This window comes from Onychomys torridus, chromosome 20 (genome assembly GCF_903995425.1).
Source record: "Onychomys torridus chromosome 20, mOncTor1.1, whole genome shotgun sequence".
Taxonomy (NCBI): Eukaryota; Metazoa; Chordata; class Mammalia; order Rodentia; family Cricetidae; genus Onychomys; species Onychomys torridus.
Genome location: NC_050462.1, coordinates 36,287,999 through 36,303,699, shown reverse-complemented (window position 1 = coordinate 36,303,699; position 15,701 = coordinate 36,287,999). Strand labels below are relative to the sequence as shown.

The window sequence follows — 15,701 nt, the reverse complement described above, 5'->3', positions numbered from 1 at the left end:
GTGATTCAAGTAAAAATCAATGCAAAATGGTGGGTGCACACAGAACAATTTGATATGAAGTAGTGTGGGTGAAAAGTACTTGCTGGGTTTAACTGTAAATATTAATTGTGTTTTTTTTTTTCCTTTTGGTTGTTAAACTTCATTATTAAATGGAAGAAAAATCCTCTTTTAGAAACAGCTACATCCCCATTCTTAACAAGCCACAAATTTAAGCACTTTAAAATAAGTACTGGGGTTGGGGATTTAGCTCAGTGGTAGAGCACTTGCCTAACAAGCACAAGGCCCCGGGTTCGATCCTCAGCTCTGGCAAAAAAAAAAAAAAAAAAAAAAGTACTGTGCACTTCCCGCTGGACCATCAGAACATCGCTCATCAAACTTGCGAAAAAAAGAAGGACAAATGCAGAAATCAGAACTGCAGGGACTTCCTCCTTGGCACACAGCTGCCAGAGAAAGGAGGAACTTGGAGGATGCTTAAATAGCAGGCTTGCTTTCTCTACTCAGCCTGCAGCTGATCCAGAACTAGATCAACATGAAGGCTCTCCTCACCCTGGGGCTCCTCCTGCTTTCTGTCCCTGTCCAGGCCAAGGTCTATGAACGCTGTGAGTTTGCCAGAACTCTGAAAAACCATGGAATGGACGGCTACAGGGGAATCACCCTGGCAAACTGTAAGTCTCTTGTTCTTTACACCTCCAGATAATCACACTCTGCAGAACAGGAACAAGGAAGCAATCAGTGAGCCGAGAGGGAGCTGAGGTCAATAAGCTTTCATGATTCCTGTGTGTTGGACTAGTTTGATTAAAACATCGGTGTTTGTCTTTTTCATCAGAAATACTGGGGTGAGGACATGGGAGGGGACATCTTCCCAGGCTAAGGCAACAGGACCTGAGGTGTTCGTGGAGAGTCACTAGGCTTTCCAGTTGCTTCAGACTCCATAGCCCACAGTGGGTGAGAGAAGATGGGAGGCCTCACTCACTCAGAACCTGAGTTCTGAGACCTGGAGTGACTGGGATCTGTCTTCCTTTCTCTGACCGTGGTATGGACCTTTAGAGAGAAAAACTTTCACACCTTTTGAACTTCCTATGCAGGGCAGAGGAATCCCATTTCCCCTAGTTGTTGCTGAAATAAGATTGTGGTGGTTTGAATTCAATTGGCCTCTGTAATCTCATAGGGAGCGTCACTATTAGGTGGTGTGACTTTGTTGGAGGTGCTTTGGCCTTGTTGGAGGAACTATGTCACTGTGAGCTTGGGTATTGAGAAATCCTATACTCTGTCCAGTAAACGTCTCAAGTCGATTTCCTGTTGTCTGCAAGATGTAGGACTGTCAGGTACTCCTCCAGTACCATGTCTGCCTGCCATAATAATGGACTGAGCCTCTGAAACTGTGAGCCACACCAATTAAATGTTTTCTTTATAACTGTGGCCATCATCATGGTGTCTCTTCACAACAATAGAACCCTAACTAAGACAGGGGTCCTCTGAAATGTTTGCCACTTCTGGGAAAATTATGCTTACTCTTGAGGGAAGCAGCCTTATTCTTAAGTGCCAACAACTTACCAGAAACTTTGGTTACAAATGTCCAAACCTCCCACATGCCCACCAGGAGCAGCTTTCAAATGTCAATCTTGCTCACATTGAACAGTAATACCAGGGATGCTTTGAAGGTCTTGATGATACCACTGCCTTTATGGTAGATGATATAGGTTCCCCTGGTTGGATATGATGTCTCAGTTAGAGTTACTATCTCTGTGAATAGACACCATGACCATGGCAATTCCTATAACGAAAACATGTAATTGAGGGTGGATTGATTATAGTTTCAGAGGTTCAGTCCACTCTCATCATGACAGGGAACATGGCGGCGTGCAGGCAGACATGCTGCTGTCACTGAAAATCCTACATCTTGCAGACAACAGGAAGTCGACTGGCTGTCACACTGAGGGACACTTCAGAAAAAGAGACCTCAAAGCCTGCCCCCACAGTGACACACTTCCTACAACAAGACCACACCTCCTAATGGCGTGACTCCCTTTGGAGGCCATTTTCTTTCAAACCACCACACATATCAGATTCTTGATTTGCCCTTGCCAGCTCTCATTTGCAGAGAGACAGAGACCTTGGGGATGTCACCCCAGGCCTTATGTTCCTTAAGACTCAAAGTAGCCTCCTTAGTCCTCTTGTAACCTTCAACCCTGTCTCCAACCACCTAAGGCAGTTCAGAAACTTCTTCAATACAATGACCTTTAGACCTCACCTAAGGTGGGCAGACTGAGGCAGTCAGCCAAGGCCGAGCAGAGGGCATTTTGCTTTGAGGTGATGTTCATTCTGTGGTGCAAAAGGCCACGGTTTTGGTTGGTGAAAATGTAGGAACTCTCAACACATATTTCTAAAGACATCCTGGCCAGAAAGGTGGATCCCACCAACTCTGGGAGTTTGGTCTATGTCCCTGCCAATACCCCACAAGGCGCTGGTCTGATAACTGGTAATTCCCGACAGCATAGGGCTGCCTGTTGGTTTTGCACAAGTTGATGTGACCAGAGTTCACAGTATCTGGTCCGATGGGAGCCATGAACACATCTGGCTAAGTGACATTTTTTTCCAGATGAATGGCCCCTTTTCAGAGGACACCTCTTGAGGGGAGAGGCACTTGCCATGGTGGGGAGAGAAAGAAACGTTTCTTACCACATGGATGCTTCCAAAGGAAAAGGAAGTACCTAGCACTTGATTTAAACTGTTGAATACCAAATCTTGTTTATTCTTGGTTGTAATCAAAGGGATTCTCTTGGGAACAACTGAAAACTCAATTGCTGACTGGGTACATCAATTCCACCTACTTGAAAGGAAGAGGCAGGAGAATCACTTGAGACTAGAGACTACACTGAGCAACACAGCCAGACCCAGCCTTAACTAGTGGTAGTATATTTTATAATTTAATGATATGGTTAATACAGCCAGCTCAAAGAACTAATTTTGGTTTCCAATATTAATCATTTGCTGTTGCTGCTTATTGATGAATATTCTTTTTCTTTTTAGGGGTGTGTTTGGCTCAGCATGGGAGTAGCTTTAACACACAGACTACAAACTACAACCATGGGGACCAAAGCACCGACTATGGGATATTTCAGATCAATAGCCGATACTGGTGTAATGATGACAAAACCCCAAGAGCTGTGAATGCCTGTGGGATCCCCTGCAGTGGTAAGACAAGGCGGGTTAGAGGGATAGCAAACAAGCCCCTGCTTTCATGCACAAGAGCAGAGAATCTGTGCAGGAGACATCACTGAATGAAGCATCAGGAACCTGGGGAGACTGTCTGGACTGTTAGGAAGTTATTCACATCAACATTAGCCAAGGAAGACATTAAGCATAGGGCATAGCTTGGCGACAGAATGCCCTGCCTACCAATCAGAGGGCCTTGGTTCCACCTCCAAAATCAATGAATGAACAATCAATATAATCAGAGAGCTCAACAGAAGAGTCTCCCTCAACACCCACATAAAATCTGAGTTTGGTGACATGCATTTGTAGGACCAGCTCTGGGGAGTCTGAGACAGGAAGATCCATAGGGCTCACTGGCCAATCAGAAGAGAATAAATAATCTGTAAGCCAGTTCCAGTGTTTCTGGAAGGTGGAGAAATGGCTCAGTAGTTAAGAGCAGATGATGCTCTTGCAGAGCCCCTGGTTTCGGTTCCCAGCAGCCACATGGCCACTTCTAATCATCTATAACTCCACTTCCAGGGAATCTTGCATTCTTTCTTGGCCTCTGTGGGTTCCAGGTATGCATGTAATGACCAGAGATACATGCAGACAAACAGTCATATACATATAATGAAAATAAAGAGATCTTTGACTAGGCAGTGATGATACACACTTTTAATCTCAGCAATCCAGAGGCAGAGGCAGACAGCTCTCCAAGTTCAAGAGCAGCCTGGCCTACATAGCAAGATCCCAAGACAGTCAGGGATACCCATAAAAACTTTGTCTCAAATAAGAAAAAAATTAATAAATAAATATAACAAAAATGAAAGAAAGTTTCTGGAATAATCTACTAGCTAATTATATGTGGCCTTATTGGTAATTTGTTCTGAAGATTTCCATTCTAGCCATTTAAATAGGGATTGTTAAGAATATTGTTGTACAGTTATTTTTAACTGAATGAATTTTATCATAAAGATTTCCAACATATACAAATGAAGATATAGGGTTGGGGATTTAGCTCATTGGTAGAGCATTTCCCTAGCAAACGCAAGGCCCTGGGTTTGATTCTCAGCTCCAAATAATAATAATAATAATAATAATAATAATAATAATAATAATAATTTCAAAGAAAAACAAATGAAGATATTACTATAATAAATACCACATGACAGGGTACCACTAAGTAACTAGCATTTTGTCTTCCTGCCTTCTATGTATATGTATTGATGTACTGTATGTGTTGAGAATTACTAGTATTAAATTTGGTTTGTAACTGTTTAGTATATATGTTCAATAAATCTAATCTTAGATGGACATTTGTAGGCATAGTTTCTGTTGGGACCACCAGCTCTACAATAAATGCACAGAGATTTAATATTAATTATAAATGCTCAATCAGTAAGTTGCTCAGGCTTGTTACCACTTTACTCTTACAACTTAAATCAACCCTTTCTACAAATGTACATTCTGCCATGTGGCATTACCTCTCTTTCATCTTGCACCTCCTGTTTACTCTCTGTGTCTGGCTGGCAACTCCTCTGACTCTTCCCTTCTTCTTCCCAGTATCCTTAGTCTGGTTCTCCCACCTAACATTTATCCTGTCTAGCTATTGGCCAGCCAGCTTCTTTATTAAACCAATCACAGTGACATATATTCACACAGTGTGAAGGAGTATTCCACAGACATTATCTCACCTAACAAAATAACATAGATTTATGTATTTAAGATGAAACTCATTTTAAACAAGAAACAAACAAGGTTCAATATCAGGATTGCAGCCTGGGATGGTAGAACTTGAACACATGCCATGATGGGAGTAATACATAATTTTTAATGCATGCATTAAATTGATCAATGTTGTTCTGTTTTTCCAGTGTGGGAACTGAACCCAACACTTGCTACATTTTAGTCAAGCACTCTTATCAGTTCACTATTAATTCCTACTCTGTTAAATTTGGTTGTGAATATTTTCCAGAGGGGAGAAAAAAAGATTGTAGAGCATTCTTTGTAGCCTACTTAGACTATCTTTAAAAGTGTTTTGTACACTCATCTACAGTCATTGACAGGTATTAGAAACTACAAGCAAAGAGGAACATCACTCCCAATGTGAGGTCTCAGAGAGTTGATGTAACTGGAGACCTTTGGAATATATTCTTCTATGCTGTAAATCTATGCTGAAGGTCTAGTAAAGTTATATCATGCAAAAATATACTCACATTACAACACATACAGATTTTACATTTTTATACAAATTAAATTATACTTACACAGATTCCTGATATAGTTACTGTACATCAGCTCTTCACCTATGATGTCATTCACATTAAGTGTCATTGGAACTGATCTTCATCTCCCCACTGTTGGATAGACATACAGCAGATATGTAAGGAGACAGGAGATCTTGGGTAAGATGGCATCTGTTTGAGCTACCAGGCCTTGTGTGGGCTCAGCACCCAGACAATTAAGAACAGGCACTGTGTGGGGCAAGGTGGGTTTTTAAGGATTTAAGGTTAGAACAGGATTCTGAGTGGACAGAGTGAGACTTCTCAACTCAGAAACTTGTCATGAAATGTGTGACCATAGCCAAAGTTTTCTCCAGTCCTGTCTGGCCCACGGTCAGGACAAATCTCTCTCACTTGCCAGTTCTGCAGCTGCTCAGACCCAACTGAGTAAACACGCAGGAACTTATATTGTTTACAAACTATATGGCTGTGGTAGGCTTTTTGTTATTTAGTTCTTACATCTTAAATTAACCCATTTCTACCAATCTATACTATGGCTCATGGCTTATCTGCACTTTACATCTTACTCCTCATCCTGGCAAGTGGCAGCATCTCCTCCACTCCACCTTCCTCTTTCCCCAATTTTTCTCTCCAATAGTCCCACCTATACTTCCTGCCTGGCTACTGGACAATCAATGTTTTATTTATCAATCAATCATAGCAACATATATTCACAACATACAGGACATCCCACAGGAAATATTTTCTTAGAGCAGGCCTTTTTATACTGCATAAAAAAGTAAATTCTCTGCCAGGCAGTGGTGGCACACACCTTTAATCCCAGCACTTGGGAGGCAGAGCCAGGTGGATCTTTGTGAGTTCGAGGCCAGCCTGGTCTACAGAGCGAGATCCAGGACAGGCGCTAAGCTACACAGAGAAACCCTGTCTCAAAAAACAAAACACACAAAAAAAGTAAATTCTCAACTCATGTGTCAGTCTGTGTTAACCCTTGAGAGAATATTCCAAGGCCTCTAGCTGAGCATGAAGTATTCAGGACAGATTAGTGACTGTGCTAACTCTTAACTTTCTTAAAGTAGCTTCATACATATCAACCAACTCTGAGACAGATGAGCTTGTATCAGCAAAACTAAGTGCACTGTGAAAAGCTACAAATTTCCATTAAATGATTTCAATGCACAACTTGTGTGTGTTTATTCTCGTATGGTGTTCTGGGAGAAATTGTTTATATATTGGGAAAAACAACATGCCACTGTTGATAGGGTCTCTATCCTTCACCTAAGCTTAACCAGCACCTACATCCTCATCTACGCATGGCATGTGCCTATATCCTCACCTGCACAAGGCATGTGCCTATATCCTCACCTGCACATAGCACGTGCCTATATCCTCACCTGCACATGGCACGTGCCTATATCCTCACCTGCACATGGCACGTGCCTATATCCTCACCTGCACATGGCACGTGCCTATATCCTCACCTGCACATGGCACGTGCCTATATCCTCACCTGCACATAGCACGTGCCTATATCCTCACCTGCACATGGCACGTGCCTATATCCTCACCTGCACATGGCACGTGCCTATATCCTCACCTGCACATGGCACGTGCCTATATCCTCACCTGCACATGGCACGTGCCTATATCCTCACCTGCACAAGGCATGTGCCTATATCCTCACCTGCACATAGCACGTGCCTATATCCTCACCTGCACATAGCACGTGCCTATATCCTCACCTGCACATGGCACGTGCCTATATCCTCACCTGCACATGGCACGTGCCTATATCCTCACCTGCACATGGCACGTGCCTATATCCTCACCTGCACATGGCACGTGCCTATATCCTCACCTGCACATGGCACGTGCCTATATCCTCACCTGCACATAGCACGTGCCTATATCCTCACCTGCACATAGCATGTGTCTATATCCTCACCTGCACGAAGCCATTGCTTTTACTCCCTCATCTACACACTTCATGTAGACATGAAGACATTGCTACAGCGACAGCCAGATCCCCGTGTGTTGTTCTAGCATTTGATGCCGTCACTTCCTCTCTATTTGTCCCTCTCCCTCTCTCAATCTGTACTGTTCTTTTGAGGCAGTTTAATGGGCACTAGAAACATCGTATTTTATTATTAAATATTTCTATTAAAATATTTTATTTTTATTTTAAAATTCTTTATGTTCAGCTCCCACAACTACAGCACTTTGTTTTTGTTTTTCCATTTTGTTTCATGTATGTGGATATTTTCCCTCCACGTGTCACCACATGCATCAGTGCCCTGAAAAGCCAGAAGAGGGCACCAGATCCCCCGGGACTTCAGGGTGTAAGCTGTGATGTGTTTAGAATGGAACCTGGGCCTAGCAGAACAATGCTGGCTAAATCTGGACAATTCTGGGGCAGCTCCTGTTGTTCCCATCCTGTCTTCCAGCTTCCCTCGAAAGAGGTCACTCAAGCCGTAGCCTGTGCAGAGTGTACAGACTCACAAGACATGTTTTCCCTTTAAGAAGGAAAATTTGTCTCCCTGTTGTAGATCCATGCAGGATGTCTATTGGTGAAATTATTAAGGCCACTCCACGTAGTTAAAAGGGAGATTTATTTTGTGGGGTAACTTACAAATGAAGGGGTAGGTTGCAGGGTCTGGCAAAGGTATAGCGCAGTCCGGCGGTGTTCTCTGGAGAACTCTGCTCGGTCTACCTCCAGCGTCCAGGGTCCCAGAACCAAGAGAGTGACCTCTTCCCGATCCTTGGTCTTCCGCTTCCTCCTCCGCCCTGCCTTGTGGGCGTGATCATTACAGAAGCCTCAATGGGGGTTGGAACTTCCAGGCCAATGCTGGGATGGCTATCCACTACAGATGTCCCTCCATCTTTGAAAGAACTATTTATGGCAACTCATTGGGAGTCTTACTCTCTTAATTCATCCTTGTTTTGAGCATATCCAAGGCATTTAATATCGATTCAATTAATAGCCATATCAGGGTCTAACTCCAGACCATGTAGTATTGCAGGTGAGATAGTTGGGTTCCCCAAAGCATTGGGAAGTGTATGTACTATAAAGAGGATGGGAAGGGGATGGGAGCTAGGAAATTCTGCCTTCTGGACACAACATGGCTGCTGCTCCCATACATTCTCAGCTGCAGGATCTTCTTGCTCAAGACTGGGCCCATTAGCATTTCATTCTGGGTGAGGGAGGCGTGTGTGAAGCCCCACCTGTCCCAGAGGAGCAATAGGCAGTTAAAGGCTGCTGGGGAGGGGAAAGGAAGAGAGGAGTTGCATTCCCCAGTGGTGTAGCCATTGGTAATTGCAATTGCTCAAGTGAGCAACACCCACCCATGCATGTTAATTAATGCAAGCAACCTTAACTTAAGCTGTGGGCTCAGAAACACAAAAATCACTATTTTGGTTTGTCTGGCTAGTCAGTTTGCTCTAGGGATGGCCTGTCTCCACATCCTATGTGCTGGGATTCCAGGCAGGCTACCATACCACATGGCATTGTGCATGGGTTCTGGGAGAAGTTTGGTCCTTCATGTTTGCACAGAAAACACTTTACCTGCTGAGCTGTCATCCCAGCCCCAAGTTTTAAAGGGAGAAGGCAGAGGGACGCAGGGTCTCAGGCAGCTGAGACACATCCAAGGATGACCTGGAACTCTGGTCCTCCTGCCTCTGACTCTTGAGTGCTGAGACTCACCATCCCTGGTTTGATGGGGGCTGGGGACCCAATCTGAGGCTTTGTGCACACTAGGTGAACATTCTATAGCCCAGACTTGCAGTTTAATATTCATGAATAGTAACCATTATCCTATAATTAGATTCTAAGTTCCATTGCAATTGGAATCATCACTTTCTGGTCCTGGGTTCTCCAACTCCATTTACTTCCCAGACACCCCTGCACTGCTTTAAACATCTTCCTCGGCCTCCTCTTGCTTCTAGACTTCCCAGCACATGGTTTGGTTCCCATCCTGTCCCACTCTCTCAAAGTCTGTAAATTGGCTAGCTCCAGTTTATAATCTAAGGCTTGGGTGGGACCTCCCTCACAGGATTATTCTTGGGATTGTCTCCCATAAATGCTGCAACTCTGTCCATAGATCTCACCACACCCATGAATTGTGTTCCAGTCAGAATGATGAACTTCCTACAGCTGCTGTGAGGGCATGGGTGATGTGTGCCTAGTTCTTCCCTCAATCCAGAGTCTGGGCATAGGACATGGATGAAAAGTTTCTGTACCCTGATATTAAGCCTTTCCACTGATGTAGTAAATCATATCAAGCCAAATTAATAAGTCCAGGGTTAATCTGAGGAATACATTCCCGGGTGGTCCCAGAAAACAAGGGGAACCACAAGGGGAAGTCTGTGGGCCAGACCTTAAGTACCCTCTAGAGGTTGAGCTGCTACTGGGTGGGCTTTCTCAGGGGTAGTATCTGGGGACAGAGAGAGGTGGGGCCAAGATGGGGCTTCCACCTAAACACGCCAGATTCCTTGGGTATATGGGCACCAGATCAAGTCTGGCCACTTCCTGCAGACATGGGATGATGTGGGGAGGGGAGTCAGGAGTAGGTGGGGGTCCCACTCAGCAGGAGGTGTGGGGGGAGTAGGATTTGGTTAACTGCCACCCTGGAGACCTCAGGCACCTGTTTCTTGAGGAGGAAGAGAAGGCAAGGCACTGGGAGAAAAAATATATTATTAACAACAGCCCTATGGAATGAAATGAAGATGTGCCCTGGTTGTACAGAAGGGGCCTGGGTGAATGAGTCAGATGAAAGAATAGATATGCTATTAAGTCTGGAGAGGTGGTACCAGCACTCATGTTCCAGGAGCTTGGGGAAATGGCATGCCAAATCAGGGGAGGATGTGTTTGGAAATACCTGATCCGTCACCTCTGCTGTTTTCCTGGAGGTGGGGAGTACAACCATCTTGTAAAGGTGTCAATAAGAATTAAGAGATAACAGAGCTTTGTAGATGAATTTCTAAACAGTCTCATTAAATAAGAAACACAGAGATAAATACAAGGGTAATAGCCAAAGAGATCAGAGAACTAGCGAAGAGCCATGTCTGCCTTATCTTACCACCTCGCCGCCGTCACTTCCCCAGAGAGAGCTTCTTCCTGTGTAACCTGTGGTTTTTTGGTTTTTTGTTTGTTTGGTTGGTTGGTTTTTGGTACCAAAATTCTTTATTTGAAGAAACAGTACAAATTAAGGAACTTAAGTGGATGTTTTGGTGCAACTTATAGAAAAGATAAAGGCAGCCCGACATGCATGCGGCCTCAGTGACCAGTAACATCACTTGTGGCTTTGGGGAAGTCAGCTTAGCCCTCATCACTGTGTCCTTGCCAAAGAGATATTCCTCCAGGCCAGCTTCCGGGGCTCCCATCTTGCAGAGGTTCGTCACGTGGTCACTCAGCTCTTTGATGGATTTCACCTGCTCATTCAGGTAATGGGTCTCAATGAAGTCACACAAGAGGGGGCCATTTTTGTCCGTAGCCAGTTTGTGCGGGTCCAGTAGTGACCGATTCACACTCTTCTCCAAGTGCAGGGCGCACTCCATTGCATTCAGCCCATTCTCCCAGTCATCATGGTCTGGTTTCTTGACATCTTGCAGGAAGATTCGGCCGCCTCGTGGGTTCTGTAGCTTCATCAGTTTCTCAGCATGCTCCCTTTCCTCATGAGATTGGTGGAGAAAGCATTTGGCGAAGTTCCTCAGAGCTACATCATCCCGGTCGAAGTAGCAAGACATAGACAGGCATAGGAGGCATACAGTTCCAGGTTGTTCTGGCGGTTGATGGCAGCCTCTGAGTCCTGGTGGTATTTCTGGCACACTTGCGAGGGAGATGTGGTGGTCATGGCAGTGGCAGGGCAAGGCTCGGTGGTGACACTGGAGCGGCAGAATGACTAGGTTGTAAGCTGCCTGGGGTCGGAAGGGGAGTGCCGGGTTCCGTTCAAGCACTGTTGAAGCAGGAAACCGAGGCGACTCTGGGTGAGAACATCTTCTAACCTGCGCTTTTATTGCTCTTCTGTTCTGCCTTCTCATTGGCTCTAAGTCCAGCCACATCACTTCCTCATCACTGCCTGTCTATGCAGACCTCCAGGTCTCTATGGTTGGTACTGGGATTAAAGGCTGGTGTCACCACACTTGGCTGTGTCCTTGACCACACAGAGACTCTGCCTGCCACATGAATGGATCAAGGGTGTGGGCTACCACCGCCTGACTCTGTTTATGGCTCACTATGTGACCTCTGATCTCCAGGCAAACTTTATTTCTTAACATACAAATAAAATCACATTTCAGGACAATTAAAATATCACCACAGAGTTTAAAATGACCATGTGGGTGAAATCAACCTGTCAGTACTCAACCCAGTTGGTACCCTCAGAACTCATGCAGGGGCTGGCATATCAGGAAGGGCCCCTGTGGGTTGGCCTTGGCACAAGTTTGGCAGGAGGGGTGGACCTGTCTAGGGACTGATCCACCGTGTCATATTCCTTGATATAGTAGCAGGACTCTTTTTCAGGAACATGCAGGTGTCTGTAAGATAGCTGGAACAGATTTACATCTTGGTGTCATAGCAAAAGGCTATGGCTTTGTGTTAAAAAGGTATTAACATTTTCCTAGGGCCTGGTTTCAGCCCAATGAAACACACTTTTAAGACTATAACCAGCCGGGCGGTGGTGGTACACGCCTTTAATCCCAGCACTCAGGAGGCAGAGGCAGGCGGATCTCTGTGAGTTCGAGGCCAGCCTGGTCTACCGAGTGAATTCCAGGAAAGGCCCAAAGCTACACAGAGAAACCCTGTCTCGAAAACAAAAAACAAACAAACAAAAAGAACAACAAAAACAAAAAAACAACAACAACAGACTATAACCAGAGGAAATTTACTGAACAGAAGTGGTTGAGTGAGTGAAAGAGGAGGGAGGGGAAACAGAGGAATGGGAGAGGAACAGAGTTGAACATGCTTGCAGGCTTCCATACCCCCTCTAATGCTAACCTGTCTCTAAAAGCAGGGACCAAGAAAATCCATAGAAATTTAAGAACCTTCAGAAAACTGTTTGCAGTCAGTGCTCTGGCAGTTTATAAGTACCCTCGTCATCAAATGCCATCAGATGTGAGAAGGATAAGTAGGAAGTGAGACAGCTTTCCAGTTACCTAGGCAGTCCTAGGTTTCTCTATAGTTGTTAAGGGGACAGAAGTCCCAGAGACAGGACCTATCTTCTTCAGCTGCCAACCCCAGAAGATTTGACAGTTTCCTGTGGGGTGGGAATTTGGGGACAGTGTCCTACCTTAACTTGGCAAAGTGGAGCAATTGATCTACCAGGATCCTGTTGTCCAGCCTGGGCAGAGTCTCGGCACTAGTTCAAGGCGCAAAGCTGCTTCCTGCTGCATGGCTGGCTTTCTCACATTTAAAGCAAGCTTCCAGGTAGAAATTCTTCCATGTTCCTTGGAGGAGGTACAGGATAATGCTAGGAGCTGGCATGTCTTTGTTTTTAGTAAAATATCATATTCTCAGATCACTGAAGAATTTGAGGACCAGTGTATCATTATCTGTTAGGTATATCTGAATTATACAAATGTTGTTTAACTAATGAGCTAAATCTGGACATACAATTTTCCCAATTAGTTACAGCTTATGAATGTTGGTAAAATCAAGAAGGTTAGAAGGAATATTTCAGCCTCTTTTGTTCAGCTGTGGTCCTGAGGCATTATCATAAGGCAAAACCAAGTTTGAACATTGCAAACAATTCAGTGTTTTTAAAATCTTTATTGAGAGGTTTACTCTTACACTATAAAATCTGGCTGTTCAGCAAGGTACATTCCTGTACTTGAATGCATGGTGGTGCAGCTTTAATGCCTCATTAACCGAGCATTGTTTTAAACTCTTTTATAAACCTTGCTTTTATTACAGGACAGGAATTATCATACAGAAAAATACACGAGAGACCTAACATCTCCTTGGTTTGGCCAGTTCATGTGGTCGCCCTCACTAAAGATAGCGGTGAAGTCATGTGACCTCTCTTTAACTTTAGTCAAAATGGCACCTGCCCACGTGTTATTCGGTGATGGCAGACAACTTGGTGCTCTTAATGGTGGCAGAACAGCATAAAAATAACATTTTTCTGTCATTACAAAATCTGAGCCCAAGTAGCTAGTTGTGAACATCGCTGAGCTGTTAGGAAGACATATAGAACACATAATCCCAGGCATTCAAAACCAGTCAAAAAACAAGCATATTGTGGCCACATTTTCATTCATACATGCAAAATAGATGGGAATCATTCTCACCTTGGCAGTATCTGAGGAATCTGGTGACAGTATTTCTTAGTTTAGTTTTACAGAATTCAATGATAATCCTGCCTTCGCCAGTTGCTAATCTCTTACTGTGCTGGATTCATGAATTAAACTCTCACGTGGGAAAACAGGCAGGGAAAGTCCTAATGCATGTGGGGTTGGGTGGACCAGCTGTGGTTTCCATCCCCTGATCTAACCCCCAGAACTAGACAAACAATGCCTTGCAGGTGGTTTGCTACCCAAGAATGCACTCAACACTTACTCTCTATTCTGACTCAGCACTGGCTGGTGAACTCTGCATTCCTCTGAGTGGCAAGGTGATGACATTCTTTTAAAACTACCAGCAGTTCCCAACCTAAGAGCTTCCGGGAATCTTAAGAACTCCAAGTCAGAAAACAGGGAGGAGTGAGCAAGATGGCTCATTCCAAGTCTGGCGATCTGAGTTCAAACCCAAGGTGCGCATGATGGATAAAAAATAGATTCCTGCAAGTCTGACGTTCGCATGAGCAACACGCAACACAGCCCACAGATCCATGTGTCCATACACACACACACACACACACACACACACACAGAAAATAAAAAATATTTTTCTTTCCTATCTCTCTGTGCATCAGGAGCATGCCTTGTGGCACCAGGATCCAGGAGAAAGCAATGGATCCCCTAGAACTGGAGTTGAGATGGTTATGAGCTGCAGGTAGGTGCTGAGAATTGAACCTGAGTCCTCTGGAAGAGCAGTCGCTGTTTATTTCCACTATGTCATCTCTCCAACACCTCGGGGCTTTTGTTTTTGTTTTTGTTTTTGTTTTTTTAAGAAAAACATTCAGAGAGACTTCAGATGAGCTTTTACTCTTTTATGGTTGTACGTGAGATGTTCATATGGTGATTACTGCCATGATGAAGCTGTCCTTCAGAGGCAGGAGGCTTCCTCTTGAGGCTGTCACTTGCCAAGGGCAGTCCATGCTTGACCAATGCTCTGTGCAGTCACCTGCTGTCCAGGGGAGGCCTTTCCCCATTGCTCTGGGGCCCCGATAGAAGAGGGATACACAGTTAACCTCAGTGCTTTTAGCAGAGGTGATCTCCTTTATGAACACAGTGGTGGTTTTAATGAAATGTCCTCGCTTAGACTCTGACATTTGGATACTTGCTCCCCAGTGGGTGATTGTTGTGGGGGAGGGGAAGGAGAACTGAGAGGTGTGGCCTTGCTGAAGGAAGTGTGTTCCTTGGGGTCTGATTTGCACCCACACCACTTCAAGGGAGTGCTTTCTGCCTCCTCCTTGTGGATTGAGATTGAGCCCTCAGCGGCTGCTCAGCCACCTGCCCTCGTGGCTTTGCTCTGCTGTCATGGATTCTAACCCTCTGGACAAGTAAGCCGCATTTAACTCTGTTTTATAGGTTCTCTTGGCCACGGTACATCAAAGCAACAGAAAAGCAACAATGTAAACACGTTCTCTAGTCATTTATCCCTAGTCCTCCTGCGCTCTGGTCTCTCTGGGGGCATTCATGCTGATCCTATCTCACTTTTTATTGTTCGATATCCTCTTGGTCCCTTCTCTTCTGTTTTGTTATTTCGGCTAGTGTCTGGTGATCTTCGGTTGGCTGTATGAAACCTTAAGGTCTAAGGGCCTGAACGGCCAATTTTCTGCTCTCAGGGCAAAGAGACACCAACCAGCTGGAGTTGAGCAGGTCTGACATTTCTACCATGAGTCTAAACACTGGCATCACTGGACATCTTCTCTTGCTTTAGGGGTTTATCCCAGTGAGGATTCCTACTAGCTCCTGCCTGGGAGAAAACTGTGTCCTGCAGGAAGAAGCCCTGGTTGACAGTGAGAACCTTGTGGGCTGACACCGCTAATCCCAGGGCCTGTGATGATGAGAGGGGAAAATGGTCAGGAATTCAAGGCTAGCGTGGAATACAAAATGAACTCCGGGATAGCCTGGGCTTCAGAGTGAATCCTGTCTCAAGACACCACGGAG

At 44.8% G+C, this 15,701-nt stretch overlaps 1 protein-coding gene and 1 pseudogene across 1 annotated transcript; one reads left to right on the top strand and one right to left on the bottom strand.

Moving 5' to 3' along the window:
- The first annotated feature begins 497 nt into the window (after positions 1 to 497).
- On the top strand, positions 498 to 14,399 carry LOC118570782 (lysozyme C-2-like). The gene is made up of 3 exons (XM_036169397.1): positions 498 to 665; positions 3,031 to 3,195; positions 14,342 to 14,399. Exons 1-3 carry the CDS (start codon positions 530 to 532, stop codon positions 14,389 to 14,391), a joined length of 351 nt encoding a protein of 116 aa, XP_036025290.1. The 5' UTR covers positions 498 to 529; the 3' UTR covers positions 14,392 to 14,399.
- LOC118571254 lies at positions 9,836 to 11,299 on the bottom strand (annotated as a pseudogene).
- Positions 14,400 to 15,701: the final 1,302 nt, after the last annotated feature.